The following is a 20758-nucleotide window of genomic DNA, read 5'->3' as shown; positions in this document are numbered from 1 at the left end:
AAAGTCAAAATATCTCCATGATATTTTTGAAACATTATGTAATCAATAGGTTAGCTACTATTAGAAGTAAAATCCAGCCTGGTTCCAAGCAGGGAGAAAGACACAGGAGTAATGGATTTGGAGACAAGCTGCAGGAAAGGAGGTCTCCATTTATTTAGGAAACAAAAGCTGTGAGAGGGATCTTGGATTCTTAGTGGACAACCAGCTAAATAGGAGCCAGCCGTGTGCAGCAGCAGCCAAAAAAGCTAATGGAACCCTAGGTTGGATTAACAGAGGGATACAATCAAGATCAAGGAAGGTACTAATACCACCCTATAAAGCCTTAGTAAGACCACACCTAGAGTACTGCATCCAGTTTTGGTCACCACATTATAAAAAAGATGTTGAGACTCTAGAAAGAGTGCAGAGAAGAGCAACCAGGATGATTAGGGGACTGGAGACTAAAACATACGAAGAACGGTTGCAGGAACTAGGCCTGGCTAGTCTAGTGACGAGAAGAACCAGGGGAGACATGATAGCAGCCTTCCAATATTTGAGGGGCTGCCACAGGGAGGAAGGGGTCAAGCTATTTTCCAAAGCACCGAAAAGTCAGACAAGGAATAATGGATGGAAACTGAACAAGGAGAGATTTAACTGGAAACAAGGAGAAAATTTTTGACAGTGAGAACAATCAACACATGGAACAGAAGTTGTGGGAGCACCATCACTTGAGACTTTCAAGAAGAGATTGGACTCCCATCTGTCAGAAATGGTGTAGGGTCTCCTGCTTGGACAGAGGGTAGACTAGAGATGACCTACAAGGTCCCTTCCAACTCTGATTATCTGTTATCTGTTAGCTAAGTGATCCAATCTGGTTCCAATCCAGTCTGGTTCCAAACTGGGAGATAGATGCAGAACCCAAAGAATCTGGAGGCAAGCTGCAGGAAGGGAGGTTTCCATTTATTTAGGAATCAGAATCTAAGTGACTCAGCATCAGTTCTGGGTCAGCTGAAATACTGGCATGAGGAGTAGAAGTGATTTTTATATCCTTTTGGACCTTTGGAATTGAGATGCCTGGTGGGGTTATTTGATTAGATTAGTATTCTAATTGTCCCTATTTGGTTTCCTGGGTGGTGGTCAGGGTCCAGTCTAGCCTTGGGGAAAGGTAGAGAATATAAATTCTGTGCGGCTTTGTGTTTGCTGACTTAATCCTTAATCCTGTCAATCCAGCCTGTCTCAACCTTTGAATTGGGGATACCTGAGGCTATTCTGGCTGGGAGGCAGGGATTGCTTTAGCTTCCAGGGATGGTTTTTCTTTGTCTTCTCTGGGGGCATAGAAATACAGAGGGGTGTGTGTCTTATGAATCTTCCTACAGTGCATACAATGAAATGAATTGCAGAAACGTAACACAATAATAGAATTGGAAGGCACCTTGGAGGTCTTATGATCCAAACCCCTGTTCAACATTTCAGACAAATGGTTGTCCTGTCCACTCTCTTTTTAAAAACCTCCAGTATTGGAGCACCCACAACTTCTGGAGCAGAGGTGGTATTCAGCAGGTTCTGACCAATTCTGGAGAACCAGTAGTGGAAATTTTGAGTAGTTCGGAGAACTGGCCAATCCCACCTCTGACTGGCCCTGCCCCCATCTCTTCTCTGCCTCCCGAGTCCCAGCTGATCGGCTGGGTCTTCTTTGGTTGCTCTGCACAGGAGAATGGAGCTGGCAAGCAGGTTAGTGGGGTGGGGAGGGAATGGGGATTTTACAGTATCCTTCCCCTGCCATGCCCACCAAGCCAAGCCACACCCATCAAGCCATGTACACAGAACTGGTAGTAAATTTTTTTGAATCCCACCACTGTTCTGGAGGCACTGATTAATTGTTGAGTTAATTTCCCGTTAGGAGAATGAGCACCTACAGGGAGATGTATTTGAGAGAAGTGTTTGAATAATACACACACAGCACACAGATACACTATACAGTAAATGTAGGTTTTTACTTCTGGAAAGGTTTAAGCAAAGTTCAAAATAGGCAGTCCAAAGTCATTCACAAGTTAAATCAGTCAGTTTTCAATCCAGAGATAATTTAATAACAAATTCCAGTGTCAAAAACAGTTCAGTCTTACATCAAAAACATGAATATCAGTCAATTAGAAAAAATGGAGGAACGGCAATACTCTCCGACAGAAGGAAACAGAGATTCACTGAGACACATTCTCTTCTGAGACTAAGACTAAAACAACCCAGGTTTCTGGCTCCATCTTATGGCCGTTTGAGTAACCACACCCAATTACAGTTTTTGCATTTTCTTAAATAGACAGTATTAAAATGTCTATCCTGGTTTATATATTTCTAACCCAAATACCTGTTCGGTGACTTATATTCCTAACATTATTCTAACTCTCAAGAAATTTCCCCTTAGTTCTAAGTCGGTTCTCTCCTTGATTAGCTTCTATCTGTTTCTTCTTGTCCTGCCTTCAGGTGCTTTGGAAAATAGATTGACACCCTCTTTTGGGGGGGCAACCCCTTAGATACTGGAACACTGCTACATACTCTATATTCACCTCTAATCAGATTTAGCATTTGAAGGGGAAGAGTTGGGATGTTATTCTAATGTCTTGAAAGTAGAAGTCTTCACCTACCACTTCAAATTCCTTTTCTAGGATCATTGCAAAATTGAGCAAACGGTTACCGAATAGGCAAAATGGGTTATTACTGATGTTCTACTTTAACTTTATTTTTCTCATAGGAGCTTTTGGGAGAATTGCACGTGCACGCGTAGGGGGTGTGGGGGTGCATGCATTGCTTTCTGGGTGTTGGTAGCGTGCAAGCGTGCGCATAATTTTTGGCACAGGAGCCCCAAAAGGTTAGCCACCGCTGCCCTATACCATTCCTTCGATCCCTCTTTCAAACCAGAAGTCCTCTCTGTCCAAAATGTGGACTTTCCTGTCTTTGAAAGAGTGGCCAGCTGTCTGCAAGGAATATAAATCCTTCCATTCCCCACATCCAGTCAGAGCTGAAGAAGCTTCTTGGATGAGAAGGGAAATGTCTTCAAAGAAAAACCAGAAAGACCAGTTGCCTCTTGAAAAAGCACCTTTGGCACAACAAAGCCTAGCATTTTAGCAGTTAAAAAAAACCACCATGGATGTTTCCCTGACATTTTGAAGGAGGAGAACTTCACCCACCAGGTTCAAATGCATACAATTATTGCAAAGTGGAGCAAATAGTTAATGGATAGAGGCAAAATGGATTATTGCTGATTTGTTTCTTCTTCTCCTCCTCCTCCTCCTCCTCCTCCTCCTCCTCCTCCTCCTCCTCCTCCTCCTCCTCCTCCTCCTCCTCCTCCTCCTCCTGTCCAGGAGCTCGTGTCTGCTTGGGGGAATTCCTAGCAAAGACGGAGTTCTTCAACTTTTTTACCAAGCTGCTGAGGACATTTAAGTTGGAGCCACCAGGAGGTGTGGAAAAGCTCAGTGAAAAATCTGTAATTGGGGTGTCTGTGCATCCTGCTTCCTATAAGATTTGTGCTCTCCCTCGTATCAGGACTCCGTAATATGGACAAATACCAAGAGAGTTCTCCGTTGTTACATGTTATGAGCTCTCCTTTGTTCAATATGTTTGTTCAACATGTTTTGTAGGTGATGTGATCTGATTTTCTCAATGGCTCTCCCTCCCAAGCGCTGAGTGGATTGTTTATCTAGCTTGCAACACTTTTATCAAGTGTGAAATGCTCTTGGCTGAATGCCCAGAAGTTCAATTAAACCTATTAAGAACTTTCCCTTGCTGCTTGTCTTTCTGAGGTTATTGGGGACTCTATTGGGGACTGATTAACATATGTGTGTAGTCTCTGTTGTTGAAGTCACAGGAGATAAAACATAATGATCAATTACTTTTAAACCTCTCTTTAAAACCCCTGCCTTTAAAACCTGCCCTAAAATCTGATTGACCTAGAAGTCAAGTCACTGATTATCTTACAAAGATATAAATTGCTTTAATAAAAACCAATATGAACAACTTCTGGTGCAGCCAAAATTAGGGAAAATATTTACTTCACTGACACAAGTTAAGAAAAGAGGAGTAGTCTTATACATTAAAGATACAATTCCAGCAAAACAAATTTACACGGACGATGATGAAAGAGTCTTGATGGTGGATATAATAGACAGTAATGTGAAATTACTTTTAATTGCAATTTATGCTCCAAATGACAATCAAGAAGGATTTTATAAAAAACTACACAGGCCAATAATTGACCTAGAATATGACAATATATGTATGTTGGGGGACTTTAATTTAATAATTAACGAGAAGATGGACTATAAAACACAGAAAACAATAAAACAAAACAGAAAGATCTTGCCAAAATCTTTTTTTTTTTAAATGACAGATGAACTAAACCTAAAGGATGCTTAGAGAGAAAGAAATATTAAAAATAGACAATATACTTTTTATTCAAATAAGCTCTTAAGAGAACATAATATGAGGCACCACCCACAAAATGGCATTTCTATCACTTTTGTCAGATCCCTTAAAACTTGGAATATAGGAATATCTTGCATTATCTGTGACAAAAATATCAAATTACGTCATTTAGTTTCAGGAAGAGATGCTTTTAGTTCTACTGCACTAGCATATCAACCAAAATCCATGTATTTGGTGCAATGGAATGATAGTTGAAAAGAACAGTGTAGTCAGATATAATTTGAGTCAATGCATTTGTTTGTTTGATTAATTTACACCCCACTTTTATTTTGTACAATTCAAACTATATGTATATAACCCCTTTCCTGTTTTTATCACAATAAACATATAAGCTAAGTTTGGCCAAGAGAGAAAGTGATAGGTACAAACTGCAAAATCATCAGATATCTTCTGTACCTCACGAAGGACTAGAACTGTGTTGGCGAACCTATGCCACGTGTGCTGGAAATGGCATGCAGAGCCATTTCCTCTGGCATGGAAGAGGTTACCCAGAAGAATCCCACTGCACATGTGTGCGCACGCCGCCACCCAACAGGTGATTGTCAGGTATCCAGCACATATGTGCAGGGGGTAGAGGGAGGTGCACGGGAAATGTGCGTGCATATGCAGGGATATGCTGCATGAGAGGGGGTGCACGCGCACACGCAGGGGGTATGAGGGGGCAGTACACATTGCCTTCTGGGTGCTGGCAGACAGGTGCGCGCAAGCAAGCGTGCGTGTAATTATTGGCACAGGAGCCGAAAAAGGTTAGCCACCACTGGACTAGAACTTCTGGTTTCTCTACTTTTGGTTCAGCACCTTAACTACTATTTATTTGGGTTGTACAACACTTTGGGTTTGATATCCTATGAGTGTACAGGATAATTTGAAGCATCTTTGGAGATAAGTCCAGAGATCTCTTTTTGTCTACCATTTTATGATTTAATGACTATTTTAAGAAATCCTGCTGTAGCAAGATTTTTGCTACATTGAATAAAATCATTAAAACCATAGCCAGGCTTTGTAAAGATGGTTGAAAATTTTTCCTTCCTACCCTCCCAGGGGTGGGATTCTACCAGTTTGCATCTATTCGCTAGAACTGGTTGTTAACATTCTAAGCAGTTCGGAGAACCAGTTGTTAGAAGAAATTACTGGGCTAATCCTGTAAGGAAGGCAGGAAGGAAACATTCTGGTGTTGCTTACAGAAACTGCCTCTCCGTTAACCCTTATTACATTCTTGGCAGGACTAGACTTCCTGTCTCTGGAACTTTTCTGGAGTTTTTTCCCTCTCCTTTGCTGGTACTTTGCTTGTATTGAGTGACCATTCAAAGTTACAGTGGCACCGAAAAAAGTGACTTATGACCATTTTTCACACTTACGACTGTTGCAGCATCCCCACAGTCATGAGAGGCCAGGCGAGGAGATGCATGCCTCGATGTGAGTGATGTTGAGTTGGCCACGCCCAGCCAGTAACATGACCACCAAGCCATGTCCACCCAGTCACATGACCACCAAGCCACACCGACCACCTAAGCCATGCCCACAGAACCGGTTGTTAAAAATTTGAATCCCACCCCATTCCCTCCCTCCTTCCCTTCTTAAAGTCTATACTTCCACAAAGTTATCTGTCAAGTCACCAAATGTGAATGGTGATTGGAGAGAAAGTTAGGAGAGGCAGTGGTGGAAGGAAAAACAACATTTTTCTCTTTAAATGTGCAGTGCCTGCTGCTTTCTCATTTCTGGTATAATTACACTTTGACTGCATTGACCCCAAACATTTATTACTGAATTACCTCATTTTCTTACAAACAGATAGATTTGCAAAATGTTCTAAATCAAAACAATAACAACAATGTAAAGAAAGTTGAATGAATGCATTTCTTAGGATTTTGACTTTTGTAGTTAACCATTCAATATAAATCAAGTCCTTTACTACAAATTGATATTATAGTAAAGATTACCAGAAAATATATTTTGTTTTCTCTTACTATAAATAATTAATTTTATCTCATAAAAAAGCTTCAGTTCACAAAATCAGATCATCCCCATCATCATCTTCATTAAAAAAATAAACTATATTTCAAATTTTTATTCAAATCATGAAGTTTAAATTAATAGAATAGCTGCTATTGACGCCATACCTGGGTGTTCATAAGTTTTTAGATAAAGATAAAATGGGGCTGGCAGCTTACAACTTAGCAAGTTGTCATTATTGGAATGGCAAATGAATCTAGAACAAAGCTATATTCAGACACGAGTATTGGAACATGAAGGATGATTTTCGTAGAGAACTCTCTACAATCCAACACCATTGAATTGTTAAGTATACTGTGTATATAAAATAAAATAATCTCAATCAATATGATATCACCTAGATAACTATGTTGAGCCAGATGAAGATATTTTCCTTTTAAATTTTAACTGTCTTTGAATGAGGTGAGAAATAATCTGCGCTATACAACCCCTAATTCCAACAGTCATAACATAGCCATATTCCATTATTTTTTCCATTGTTGTTATTTAACTTTCTTTCAAGTTTTGCTTCCATTTTGCATCCATTTTTTTATTTTTGTTGTTTCCGCTAATGCCTATATTTCTATATGTACCATAATATGTGGTGCTGTTTTTTTAAAAAAAAGTTTTTTATGTAGTTACAGCACAATGGAAATTTCAATAGTAAATAACTGGCTTAAGATTGAAACCATTATAATACAATCTGTGATGTGAGTTGTAGCAGTTATCCATCCATTGCAATCCAGATGGATGGATGGATGGATGAATTGATGGATGGATGGATGGATGGATGTGTGTGTATACATATATATGCCATATACATGCCACATATATGCCATATATATGCTTTGACGACGTGGAACTGCAGGCGGGCGTGACTGACTGGCTCAAATCTCAGGCGTCAAAGCACTGTGTTCCAAGCCAGGTCTTCATCCTTGGAAACAAGTGGTGCAAGATCGGGGCTGTAGGGCGGATGAGGAAAAATCTCCCACTTGAAAGCATTCAGGACTTCTCGAGTGCCATAGTTCGGCCATTTTTAAAATTAATGCACCATTGGCACACTCCACCTTAAGTGATGATGTTGTCCCTGTACACTTCACACAGTTGCTGAAAAATTTCAATCGGTTTATGGCTTTTTGCCAACAAAAACCTTATCACTGATCGCACCTCACAACTCGCGGGATTTTCAATTGCAGCACACATTTCAAATATTTGCTGTGAAATAACGGGCAACGATACGAACTTCCCACTAGCACGACTAGATGCAGACTGAGCGGCGGACGCACAGACCAAAGATGGCTGTGCTAGCTCCGCCCCTACTTGCTACAGACGAAAACGTAATCTATTTTGTGGATAGCCCTCGTATATCTTGGTATCGTCTCTGTGTTGCCTCTGTGCTAGCATTCATGTAAATGTTAAACAGTGTTGGTGAGAGAATTGAAGGTTTTAAGTTATCTGAAATCACAGATCAACAGCCTTGAAACCACTCAGGAAAGAAGCCTATTCAATCACATCTCAAACTAGAAGAAATAGAGATTAAGATGAGACAATAATTTCAGGTTTTGGCAGTCAATGAAAAGGAAAAGAAATTTTTCCTTTTAAATTTTAAATTTCCTGGAAAATTTTAAATTTCCTGGAAAACATTACAAATTGCCTATAAATCACAAACTGCCTTGAATAGTTCAATTTACCTGCGCCAAATGGCATAAATGCTTCTTGAGTCTGAAAATTCCCATCTTTGTCTAAAAAGTGATTTGGGTTGAATTCTTCAGGTGTCTACCATTGTTCAGAATCAAGCAGAGCAGAACACAGGTCTGGAAAAATAGCAGTTCCCTTCAAAAACAGAACAGAAAGGAAAATCTAATCTGTGTGCATGCTACAGCAGAGGTAGCCTCCAGTACTGCATTCTAACCACTGCACCACCATAGCTCTTTATAGCTTTATAATGATCTATCTGCCTTTTAACATCACTATGTTACTAATTTAACAATTTCTACAAGCTTTTCTGGAGGGTTTTTGAGGTCTGATACTAAGCACTGTTAGCCATGTGTTTGGAATGGTTTTCCTTTTCTATTAGATGCATAGTTTCTTTCCAGAAATAATGACGTACCTCCCAGGCCCTCACCAGGAGGCCTTGGCTACGTCAGCAATGATGATTTCCTTTATAAAGCTTTGTTGTTCTGTGTGGTCATTGAAGAAAGATGGCTATGAGGAATTCTGGGATGAAGGGAGAAGAGGCATACTTGGATATGGTACGTGTCAGGGAGAAGCTCTAATTCCAACTTCAAAGTATTCTTAGTTTGATATATTGCAGTTGATCACTCTTTGGACACATATGGCAACTATTGAATGGTGCAAATGAGTGGTCTCAATACTGCGCATGAATATATAAATTATTGTAGATGCCATGTCCATCAACCAAGGGCTATAGATTGAGTATGATGGGCTTATGCCAGTAAAGTTGAATCAAATGTGGATGCAGTTATTCATATATTGAAGCAGTTACTGTTGTCGTTGGTAGCTATTTACATTTATATAGCAAGCTGTTTATAGTCAACACTGACCTCAAATCTTTGAAGACTATTTCCCTTGTGTTTTGGTTCAATCCTGTGCTCATACTGAATGTTGGATGTATCTTATATATATTTGGTCTTAGCCCATACAAACAAGGCTAAAGGTAATGATACCTTATTTTTACGTTCTGAAATTGGGAACAATTTCACATAGGCATCTCTTACTTCTTATAGCATTTTAATATATGTGTAGATCACACACACACATACACACACACAAAGTATAATATATATGTAAGTCTAAAGATCAATTATCATTATGATGTGCCATCAAATTAAGGTTGATTCTTGGTAACCAGATATACAGAGCTTCTCCAGAGTGATCTGGAGAACCATTTGGATAACCATTTGTCCCAAATGGTTTAGGATTTCCTGCCTAAGCAGGAGGTTGGACTAGAAGACCTCCAGGATCCCCTCCAACTCTGTTATTCTATTATTCTGATCTGTCCCCAATCTGGCACTTCAGATCCTCCAATGGTGATCCCTTTTCTCTCTAATTGTGCCCATGTACTTTGTTACTGGTTGTCCTTTTCCTACTCATCACACAAAAGATCAGAACCAGCAATATTCTTTCTATCCTGCTTCTTCAAAGGGCAGAGTTTCACTTCCAGAGTGCGACAGGGAAAACCAGAGCTTTGTAATTATAAAAATACGGTATCTGAATATCTTCTCCTAGTACTTCATTGGTAGCCTATTAAGTGCAAGTCTGCAGCATATATTTTTGTCTTCGGATTCCTTTACTGTTATCTTAGATCATAAAATATACTAGATCAGAAAAGGCAGAAGCTGTCAGTCACTTATTAATGCTAAGGCTAATTGCTGAAACTATTGTTATTTGTTTGATCTTTTTATTTAATCATAGTCTTGTTGTTTCATTGTGTTGACTTTCAGTGGCAGAGCATCCAGGTTTTTTATATTCTCAGCTATTCATGGCAGTGCCATCAGTATAGTGAGGGGTACTCCAATTTATTCCTGTAATTTTAAAATATTTCTCATCTTGGGTTGGATGAACAGAGGTATGATGTTGAGATCATGAGAAGTGATAGTTTCACTCTACGCTGCATGGTCAGACTACACCTGAAACACAGTGTGAAGTTTTGTCATTACAAGAGAAGAAAGTACACACATAGGTATGTGGAATGAAAACGACGGACCACAAAGTAATGATCAAGGCCCATGTTTATTAAATGCATTGGGAAGTGGGAATGTCTTCATAGAATAACAGAGTTAGCAAAGTGAGATACCTTGCCATCAAAGAAACGCACATATTTATGCAGTTCAGAAAGATGGAAAAAAAATTGTACAAATATTTATATGCAAATAATACACATTCATAACAACATAATATGTTTCTGGTTACTTCCTACCCTGAAAAAAAAAACCTTAGTGAAGAAAGAAACATTTACATCTTGAGATTCAGGAAATGTTCTGAGATAAACTTACAACAGGTTCCTAGACATTGCAAGGCCAATTCTTTTTGTTTCAGTTTGTCTTAAACTGTGCCATTCAACTGAAAATTGATTTACCCCACAACTGAAAGTGTGTTTATTGAAAGCAAGATATTTATTTTTTACAGAAAGCATAACCAAAGGCAAACCTGAAGAAGCTTAGTTGATTGTATGCAAGCAGCCATTTGGATAAAGTAGTTTTAGCATATAACAAATTGAATGAGTTTCAAAACAGGGTATAAATATTAAGGGAAAAAGTTAAAGTGTTGTTAAAATGAAAGATACTAATACTCAATTAATGGATTTTATGATGTGTAATATGGAACAGCACAGATTTTAAAAGGATGTGGAGTTAATCCCACACTTACTATAGGTTTCTCATCAAGCTTTTTCACTCCTTCAGGTGGCTGGAAATGGAAAGTCCTCAGCAGGTTGGTTAGTATGATGAACATCTCAATTCTTGACAACTTTTCTCCTAAACAGGCACGTTGCCCTGTGGAAGAGACATGGGAAGGACAGAAAATGGAAAATAATCTGTACTGAAATATCACTTTGGCTCCAAGATGAATCTGTAGTAAACAAGTGATGAGCATTTGTTAAGGATATCCTGATGTTTTGCTGAACTGGAGAAAGCATTTCAAAGCAGGACATTCTCCCCCCCCAAGACATGCTCATGGTATCTCAGTAAACTTGATTGCAGGAAATACAACTTCAGCAACAGAGTGGTCAATGTCTGGAATACCCTACCTGACTCTGTGGTTTCTTCCCCAAACCCCAAAAACTTTAACCTTAGACTGTCTACTATTGACCTCACCCCTTTCCTAAGAGGTCTGTAGGGGGAGTGCATAAGTGTGCCTACTATCCCTGTCCTATTGTTTCTTTTTATTTTTCTTATATGTATCCATTTCATGTATTCATAACTATGTTTATTCATACCTATTGTCTTGTAAGCGATTGACAAATCAAATAAATAAATAAATAAAATAAAATGTTTAAATGGTCCAAATAACATAGCACACATTTTCTCTTCTATAAATCTGGGAGGCTGAAATGTTTGCTGTCTGGAAATTTTGGTTCAAAAACTTTGCAAATGCAGGACACAACATTGTCAAACTTGGCTTTGTATGTGTGATTAATTGATGTATACTTTATTGTAAAATTATACAAACCCCTTCAAAAGAATATGATCTAAGCCATTCATTTCTAGGAGCCTCTGTGGTCTCAGCTAGTCCTATTGTTCAGCAAAGCAACTGTGACGAAGGAGAACTGTCCCCGTACCTCATAGTTTTCCTTCAAGTTGACCAACTGCCAATTCACTCAATTTATATCAGACAGCTGAAGTTTTGGGAGCAGACCAAGTAAACCTCTTATATTGGATTACAAACAAGAACCCTTAAAGTCTTCAACTACCTCACAATAAGAACCAGAAAAAGAAGTAATTTTGTAGCATTACTTTTATGAAGAATTTGGGTATTCTGGCCACAAGTTTATATACCAGCTGTGAACTGCAGCTACCAAAAAGCCAGTGCAAACCTGAGCTGCATCGGGAGAGGTGTGATGTCAAGATCATGGGAAGTAATATTTCCACTCTACACTGAACAGGTCAAACCACATCTGGGCCATTATTTCCAGTTTTGGTTGCCACAATACAAGAAAGATACTGAGGAACTGGAAGAAGGGCAGGGGGAAAAATGATGAGAAATTTGGAGGTTAATCCCATGAAAAAAAAAACTTAAAGGAACTGATTGTAATTAGCATAAAGAAGAAAAGGCTGAGAGAGACCATCATTCCATTAGCAATCATCTAATATTTGAAGGCCTGTCCGGGATGTGGATTCTTCAAAATTCCTCAGGATTGGACAAGAAACCTGATAGACCTTTTACACAAAAAGATCCAAACTAAAAACAAGGAATAATTTCCTGATTCCAAGAGCTATTTAACAGTTGAACAGCCTGCCTCCTGGAGTCATGGATAATCCATCAGTTTTCAAGAAAAAGTTGGGTAGCACTTTGAGTTGGATCATTTGAAGATCCCATTTTTGGATAGGGTATTGGAGTCGAAGATCTCTGAAGTCTTTTCCGATCACTTACTGTATTTCTATGGTTTTAGGCAGTTTAGAGAGATGCAAAGGGAAAGAGATGTGCTAGACTACAGCTTTTCCTGAGTTTCCATTGAATTGCTATATAAAATAATCCTCATTCAGTCGTGCTACTGAAGGGAAGGCAATATTAGCTATCAGAGGTGGGATATGAAAGATCTGGTCATCAGATCAAAATATGCTGGTATTTTGCTTTTCTTGAGAGACAATGGCTTTCTGTGAGTCACCAACACAAGCTATTTAGTCTTGAGATATATTATTACATATTTCCATCTCATACTGTTCTTGGATTGGTAGGCTATGGGAAGATACCGATTTGCTAGTTTCTCTAGATCAGCCCTTCCAACATTTGTCACAAATTCAGATTCAGGAAGAGGCACCTGCTTTTTCTCCTGACCCTCTCATCATCGGCTCCTAATCTAAGATTTTTTTTAATGACATTAGACTCACAAACAAAGTAGAAACAAACATAAGGGGGAAAAATTATTATTTGTAGGTAAAAAAGAGTTTTAGATTGGTGAGAAAGTTTCCTTTCAAATGAAAAAGGGGCTGTTTTAAGAAGCAACAAATCATAAAATCATCGGCTGAAGGGACATTGGAGATCTTCTTATCCAGTCACCTGGATAAATGGTTGTCCATCTTTTTTTGAAAACCTCCGTTGATGGAGCACACACAACTCTAGGAGGCAAGCTATTCCCTTGATTAATTGTTTTCATTGTCAGGAAATTTCTCCTTAGTTCCAGGTTGGCTCTCTCTTCAACCAGCTTCTGCTTATTGCTTCTTGTCCTACCCTCAGGTGTTTCTCTGTGACAGTCCCTCAAATACCAGAAGACAGCTATCATGTTCCCCCTAATTCTTCTCTTCATCAGGCTAGACATGCCCAGTTCTCTTAACCATTCATCATGGGATTTGTCATCCCTTTGTCATCTTTGTTGCTCTTCTCTGCACTCTTTCTAGGATCAGAGTTCATCAGAGGCACTCAGATAATTGGGCAGTTTACCAGGCCACCACTTGTGAGCCACAAAAGCACCAGTGTAATCCAGTCTGCTGGGTTAGTCTAGCAGTTTCTGCTGTTGTACTGGCTTAGACAAATAACTTCAAAAGATATTAACATTTAACATTCTGAATCACAGGATAAAGCAACATTGGTTAAATTAGATCAAATACAGTGGAATAACACACTCCAGGAGTCTTTTTCAGACCAAGCAATCATGGTTTTTGGATTCCATTTGGAACAGGTCAACTTTGCTCTAGATTCTGGCCACAATGATTTCACCCTGTACATGTACTGTCCAGGTAATGTCATTCTTTGCAACAAGCTATTCACATGTCCACAATGTAAAGCTAATAGAAACTTCAATCACATCTCAAACTAGAAGAAACAGAGATTAAGATCAGACAATAGTTTCAGGTTTTGGCAGTCAGTGAAATGGAAAAGAGTGGTTTTAAATTTCCGGGAAAACATTACAAATTGCCTATAAATCACAAACTGCCTTGAATAGTTGGATTTACCTGCGCTAAATGGCATAAATGCTTCTCGAGTCTGAAATTTCCCGTCTTTGTCTAAAAAGTGATTTGGGTTGAATTCTTCAGGTGTCTCCCATTCTTCAGGATCCAGGAGAACAGAGCGTAAATCACTCACAATAATGGTCCCCTTCAATAACAGCAGAACAGAAAGGAAAAATTAACGTGAGCTGTTTCATAACACACGAAAGTAGAAAATTTTTGTAGAGGAAGCATTTGTTGGCAATAGACCACCATCACTCTCCCTCCTTCTTTTTCTCTCTCTCAGCTTTTCCAAATTCCCTTTTAATGCAACAACTAATCTACAAAATGAAGGTTTTTGTTCATCCATTAAAAGAAAGGGCTAGTTTCACATTTGTTACTCTTCCCTACCAGGGTGTGATGAATCTGCCAATCAAAGATGGTAATGCAGGGCATGTTCGCCCAAGCTATATTCTTGTAGGAGGAAAGAACTGGAGCAGGGGAGTTATGGAGATATGACTCTGCAATTGCCATGTTAGGCTTCTCCTTTCTCTACCTTTGGAATGTGGAAACCCCGCATTTTCACATCTTTTATGCTTTGTCTAGGTATTGGTAAAAATAAAACATATTTTGCTCGTTGGGTCTCATGTATCACAGCATTGGTGTAGGGCAGCTTGTGCCGATCATCATAGGAAATTGATCCTGAAGCACCAAAAACATCTTCAATCTCCTTGTGGACTTTTTCTGTGAGGAGAGGGAAAGGCAAATCCATTTTGAATGATGCCATTTATGATTTTTTTTTTGTATAAATATTTTATTTTTTCTTGTTTGCATATCGTTGTGTGGACAGTGTGGCACCAGAGTGTCTTATGTTTTAAGAAAAATATGACAATATTGTTCATATTCAATACAGTTGACAATGTTATAAATTTTCATATTTATACACATATATTCTTTGATTATTCACCATTTCAGTATCTTATTTTTGTGTCAATTTCCATATTCTAAATATCCCTCTTTTGCTACAGATAAAATATTATTCATCATATTTGTAGTGTTTAATACAGTGGTCGCCAATTGGTGGGCCGAGGACCACTGGTGGTCTATAGAGAAATGTCTGTACACAAAGCACTCCCCCCAAAGCAATTACTCCAGGCTGCGCGGGAATACACGCCCACATGGCCCTCCCACCTGCTGGCCCCACCCTTCAGCTGAGTGCAAAACTTACCCTGAGTAGAGCCATGCGAGCTGGAACTGGAAGGTAAAACCAACAGCAGGGGAGAGAAATCCACCCCAGGGAGGCTTGCGGACCTTGGTGGGAAAGTCAGTCCCATATTCCAGAGCTGCAGTAGTCAGAAGACTGGCCCTTTGGTCATTCCAGATCAGCTCCTCCAGTCCATGGCAGGCTGGTACACCCGGGTGGAGGAGCAGCTGCTGCAGCATAACCAAAGGGCCAGTCCTATGACCACTGCAGCTCTGGAATATGGGACCTGTTTTCTCTTTCTCATTTGTGTCCTAGTTTCCAGCTCATCTACGCTCTATATTTTATTCAAAATTTCTTCACATCTCCTTGTCAAAGTGTCCTTCATATCCTGAATTTCTGTCACAATTTCTTCCCAAAGTCCAATCATCTTTGTTTTTATTTATTTTATTTCTTTTTGTCCAAAAATCCAACAATCTTTTATTCAAACTAAATCCACTTCTTAAACAAAGAATTCGATGTCCAAGAGTCTCTATATCCTCTGGTTAATCAGTTTGTTTTTCTGAATAAACCAAAAATGGGACCTTTATAGAACTTCCTTACAATTCAGTCTATATTGAAACTTTCAGGGGTCTTTTTAATAATGAAGTCTTTGTAAAAGACTTTCAGGGGTCTTTTAAATTTCCTTTCCTGTATTTTGGGAATATATTGTGCCTTCCTTTGATAGCAGGTGGTGCTCTTACATCAGTTTTCACTTTATCTTGTCTTCCAAATTCTCCAAATTCTTCAAAATATTAATATAAAATTCAAAATGGTTCCAGCATTTTACAATGCCTATCCAAAGGCAACATCTGTCTAATTTAACTTTCCAATTTTCTGTGTTTTAAGCGGATTTTCTATTTTCTTCCTTTCTTTTCCATTTTAAAATCTTAAAGTTTTAAACATTAAAATACTCACAATGTTAGGTCGCTACCACTTGAACAATAGTTCTGAATGTTTCTTTTTCTGAATCTTCTTTTTTTGGGGTGGTGGGGTGGTGGTGGTTACACTTTACATGCAAAAGATTTTTCTCACCCAGTCCCAGATACTGTTCACCAGCTCTGCTCCAGCATTTTTCTTGGTTATGAAGCTGTCTCCAGCTGTGTAGCAGCCATCTTGGCTGCCTCTTCTTCTTGCCATGGCACAGAGGGCTTAGAAAGTCCTGGGGCTCTACAAGAGAGTAGCATTCTCCCCTGGAACCTCACAGGACGCCTCTCTTTTGCTTCACTGCCCCTCCAGGGTGGCTTTGGCTGATTAAAAAGGCTATAAACAAGAAGAAGCCAGGACAGGGATGGACAGCTCCAATCCCTTGTGACTGGTATTGCTGCGATGTCAATTCTGTTCCTTGCCAATTATGATTGAATAATCTCTTACAGATATCTGGTTTTGTTAAATTATTTCCTATAAGTTTATTTATGAACAAAAACTTCAGGAGGTAGAGTAGGCTTAGAAAAGCTACTACAAGTATGTTCCCTCCATCATTTTCAGAATTAAGTGCAGATTTGAGTCTATAACAGCAGAATGCATGAAAACTTAAACTTATTCAATATATTGAAAAATTAGTCAATCCCCTGATCATCATTCCATATTACTACATAGAATTAATAACACAAGTAGTCCTTGACTTCCAACAGTTCATTTAGTGACCATCCAAAGTTACAATGGCACTGAATAAAGTGACTTATGACCATTTTTCATAGTTACAACCTCAGCAGCATCTCCATGGTCATGTGATCAAAACTCAGATGCTTGACAACTGGTTTATATTTATGATGGTTGCTGTGTCCCAGGGTCATGTGATAACTGTTTGTAATCTTATGACAAGCAAAGTCAATGGGGAAGCCAGATTCCCTTAATAATTGGGTTACTAACTTAACGACTTCAGTGATTCATTTAACAACTGTGGCAAGAAATGTCATAAAATGGGGCAAAAATTCACTTAACTTGTCTCATTTAACAACATAAATTTTGGGCTCAATTGTGAATTGTGGTTGAGGACTACTTATACAAATTACTACAGCAGTGTTGTTTAATATTTTTTTTAATATTTATATGATTGGGTTTATTTTAATTTGCAAACTAATAATCTTTATTATAGGTTCTAAATTTCCATAGAATATTATTGTGAATATATCAGTAGTTATTGAGATGTCAAAGAATTCCTGTGTATTTTCCACTCTGGTCATTGTTCCCACTTCCCAGAGTTGTCTCACCTTGGATGTCGGGATGATTTACCAAGAGAAGCACTGCCCACATCAGGCTAGAATAGGTTGTTTCTGCTCCAGCAATAAACAATTCAAGCAGACAGCAAGCCAGGTTCTCTTCATTATAGACAGAGTTGAGGTCATCCTTGTTCTATGTTTAAAATGAGAAATTCAACTTACAATAAATTTTAGGCTTCCTTCAATATGTTTAATGTTATTACACACAAATATTTCCATGCTTTGTTTCCAGCACTCACCCGTACGCATGTCCATCCTCTTATCCAGTTGCCACAGCTGCAGCCCATGAAGAGGATCAAGGCCCTCTCCTCCCCAATAGACCACATCTCTCCCTTATCCTCTCCTCCCTGCGTGCCCTAGGATGGAGAGGGGATGGGCCTGGGTCCTCCTCTGACTGCCCAGCTGGCCTTTGCCCTTCCCCAGTCTCCTCCACAACCTCCAGAGCCACACTTCCGCTCCCTGTTGGTGGTTCCTCCTCTCCCTCAAAGTCCATTTCCACCAGGGGCATGAGATGCCCAAATCTCCTCATGCCAAATTCATTCTGCACCAGCTGGAGCTTCAGGATACTTTTCAAGGATAACCCAGTGTAAAGTGCATTGCAGTAGTCTATTTGTGAGGTGACTAGGGCATGAGTGTCAGAAAGAAGAGCCTCTAAACCCAGGAAAGGGTGCAACTGGAATACAACATGAAGTTGAGCAAAGCCACAACTGTCAACTCCCCAAGTAGGAATGGTGAGTTCAGAAGGACTCCCAGATTATTTATTGAATATGTCTGGGGCAGTCCCATCTAAGATCAAAAATGGTAAACCTCAAGACACAAAACAGCCTGCGGTTTTCCAGACCTCATCAGTCTCCAAACATTGCCAAAGGGCATCCACAAGGACAAAGATGTGCAATTGGATAATATCTGCATATTGATGATACCTCATCCCATAGTGATGAAGATCTTACCCAATGGCTTCATGTAGATGTTTAAAAGGAGTGGAGACAGCCAGCCTGCATCAGAGGAGCAACAACTTGGAGGCTGTTCCCGTGTACAGGTAGTCCTTGGTTAGGAACAATAATTGGGTCCAGGATTTTCACTGCTAAATGATGCAGTCACAAAGCATAATGTCATGTAATTGTGCTGTTTAGGGAAGGTGGTTCCAGCACTTTGAGTTGTCACCATTTGGAACTTCCTGACAGCTTCCCCACTGACTTTGCTTTCTGGAAGCCAGCAGAGAAAATTGCAAATGGTGATCATATGATCAGAGGCAAGTTGAACCAACCAGAACATGAGGACCAGTGTTGAGGTATTCCCCATTAGGAGAATGAGTGCACTCAGGGAAATGTAGTGAGAGTGATGTTGAATAACACACAACCAGCATACTGATACACTGAATAGTAAAATGTAGGTTTTACTTCCAGTAAATGGGTAAACAAAGTCCAACAAACAGTCCAAATCATACAGGTAGTATTCAATACAATCAGTCCAGGGATAATCCAAAAACGAAGTTCAGTATCATAAACAAAGTTCAGTAAACGGAATTTGCTAACAGTTGCAAGACTCACAGCAATCCAAGCAGAATAACGATCAGGCAAAAGGCAATAGGTAAAATGCAAGAAGAGAACAAACTAGGTTTCTGGCTCCATCTTATGGCCATTGGAGGAACCTCAGCCAATCACAATTACAGCACTCTCTTAAAGATACAATAGTATTAAATAACTATCCTGGTTTATATATTGCCAATCCAACTGTTAGGTGACTATCAATCCTAACAACCAGCATTAAGTACTACATATTTTAGTACCATTGTAACTTCGAACAATTGTTAAACTGGTCTTGTTAAACAAGGAGCTAGTTCCCAGCTCTGGCATTGTCAACAAGGGTTGTGGGCTTTTTTTGTTCTCTCTAATCTTCTATCACACAGCTAATGGTCCTATGTCCTATGCCTCATGAGGAAAATCAGTTTCAGATGAATGGGAAGGTTTAATAGAATAGAACCGTGAAGGTGAACCTATGGCACGCGTGCCACAGGTGGCACACAGAGCCATTTGTGCCAGCACGTGAGCTGCAGGCAAACTTACATCACTGCACTGTGCCTGTGCCTCACAGCTGATTTTTGGCTGGTTTGAGGCCTTTTTCGGCCTCTCAGAGGTTTCAGGAAGGCTTCTGCAGGCTTCTGCAGGCTTTTCAACTAGGCCCATTTTGTCACTTCCTGTTTTTCCAGAGATACCAGAAGTGACAAAACGAGCCTACTTTTTGGCCTGAAAAGACTGCAGAAGCTTTCCTGAAGCCTCTGGGAGGCCGAAAAAGGCCTTAAACTGGCCGAAAATCAGCTGTGAGGCACAGTGAAGATAAGGGGGTGGGTGGTGGGTGGGAGGGGTGTGGGGATTGTGCACACATGCATAGGGGATGTGGGGGGACACGCATTGCCTTCTGGGTGCTGGCACATAAGTGCGAGAGTGCAAGCGCATGCACAATTTTTGGCACAGGAGTCCAAAAAGGTTAGCCACCACTGGAATAGAGACATAAGAATGCAAGCTTTATCAGAACAATACCATAGCAACCCTTGAACCTTAAGATGCAGCTATTTCTTCTAAGACCATTGTTCTCTGTAGAAAACAAAAGGGCGTGAAGCAATCTGAGATCTATTACTTTATTACTTTGCAATGTGTACATATGAATCATTTCCCCCTCCTTTCTGAAATGCATATACGATTGTAGGTCTCCTCAATTTACTACCACAAATGAGCCCCAAATTTTGATTACAAAGCAAAACATTTAATTAAGTGAATTTTGACCCACTTTCGTGACTCAGGCTTCCCTACTGACTTTGCTTGTCAGAAGGTCGCAAAGGGTGATCATATCACTGTGGGACACTGCAACCATCGCAAATATATTCCAGTTGCCAAGCGTCTGAAGTTTGATCACATGACCATGGAGAGGCTGCAAAGGTCATGAGTGTGAAAAACAGTCCTAAAACATTTTTTTTCCAGTGCCATTGTTACTTTGAATGGCCACTAAATGAACATGCTGTAAATTGAGAACTACATGTATTCTTTTGGAGGAGGTGAATGGGACAACTTGCCACAACTAACTTGCTATAGCCAACTCACCATGGCCAACTCGCCATGGCCAACTTGCTACAGCCAACCCATCATGTCCAACTTTCTGCAGGACAACTCACCATAGCCAACTCGCTGTGAGACAATTTAATAATTCTATTTAATTATTTAAAATAAGTAAAAATTATTTTAATTTTT

General features: G+C 39.6%; 2 protein-coding genes across 2 annotated transcripts in view; one reads left to right on the top strand and one right to left on the bottom strand.

Moving 5' to 3' along the window:
* The window catches only part of LOC113450529 (cytochrome P450 2J2-like), a 34394-nt gene extending 30627 nt beyond the window's left edge, over nt 1-3767 (top strand). The window contains exon 9 of the mRNA XM_026721751.2: nt 3336-3767. Coding sequence (XP_026577536.1) covers nt 3336-3526 — 191 coding nt within the window. The 3' untranslated portion in view covers nt 3527-3767. The remainder of the gene's footprint in view (nt 1-3335) is intronic.
* Nucleotides 3768-10181: 6414 nt separating this feature from the next.
* The window catches only part of LOC113450532 (cytochrome P450 2J5-like), a 32814-nt gene continuing 22237 nt past the window's right edge, over nt 10182-20758 (bottom strand). Inside the window, exons 6-9 of the mRNA XM_026721756.2 lie at nt 17505-17646; nt 14608-14795; nt 14079-14220; nt 10182-10961 (exon numbers count right to left, since the gene is read on the bottom strand). Of these exons, the coding sequence (XP_026577541.1) occupies nt 10774-10961; nt 14079-14220; nt 14608-14795; nt 17505-17646 (660 nt within the window). The 3' untranslated portion in view covers nt 10182-10773. The remainder of the gene's footprint in view (nt 10962-14078; nt 14221-14607; nt 14796-17504; nt 17647-20758) is intronic.

The sequence above is a fragment of the Pseudonaja textilis genome, chromosome 4, assembly GCF_049901715.1.
Source record: "Pseudonaja textilis isolate UNSWEBS1 chromosome 4, rPseTex1.2, whole genome shotgun sequence".
NCBI lineage: Eukaryota > Metazoa > Chordata > Lepidosauria > Squamata > Elapidae > Pseudonaja > Pseudonaja textilis.
Note: the sequence above shows the minus strand (reverse complement) of the source record. Positions and strands in the feature narration are given on the sequence as shown.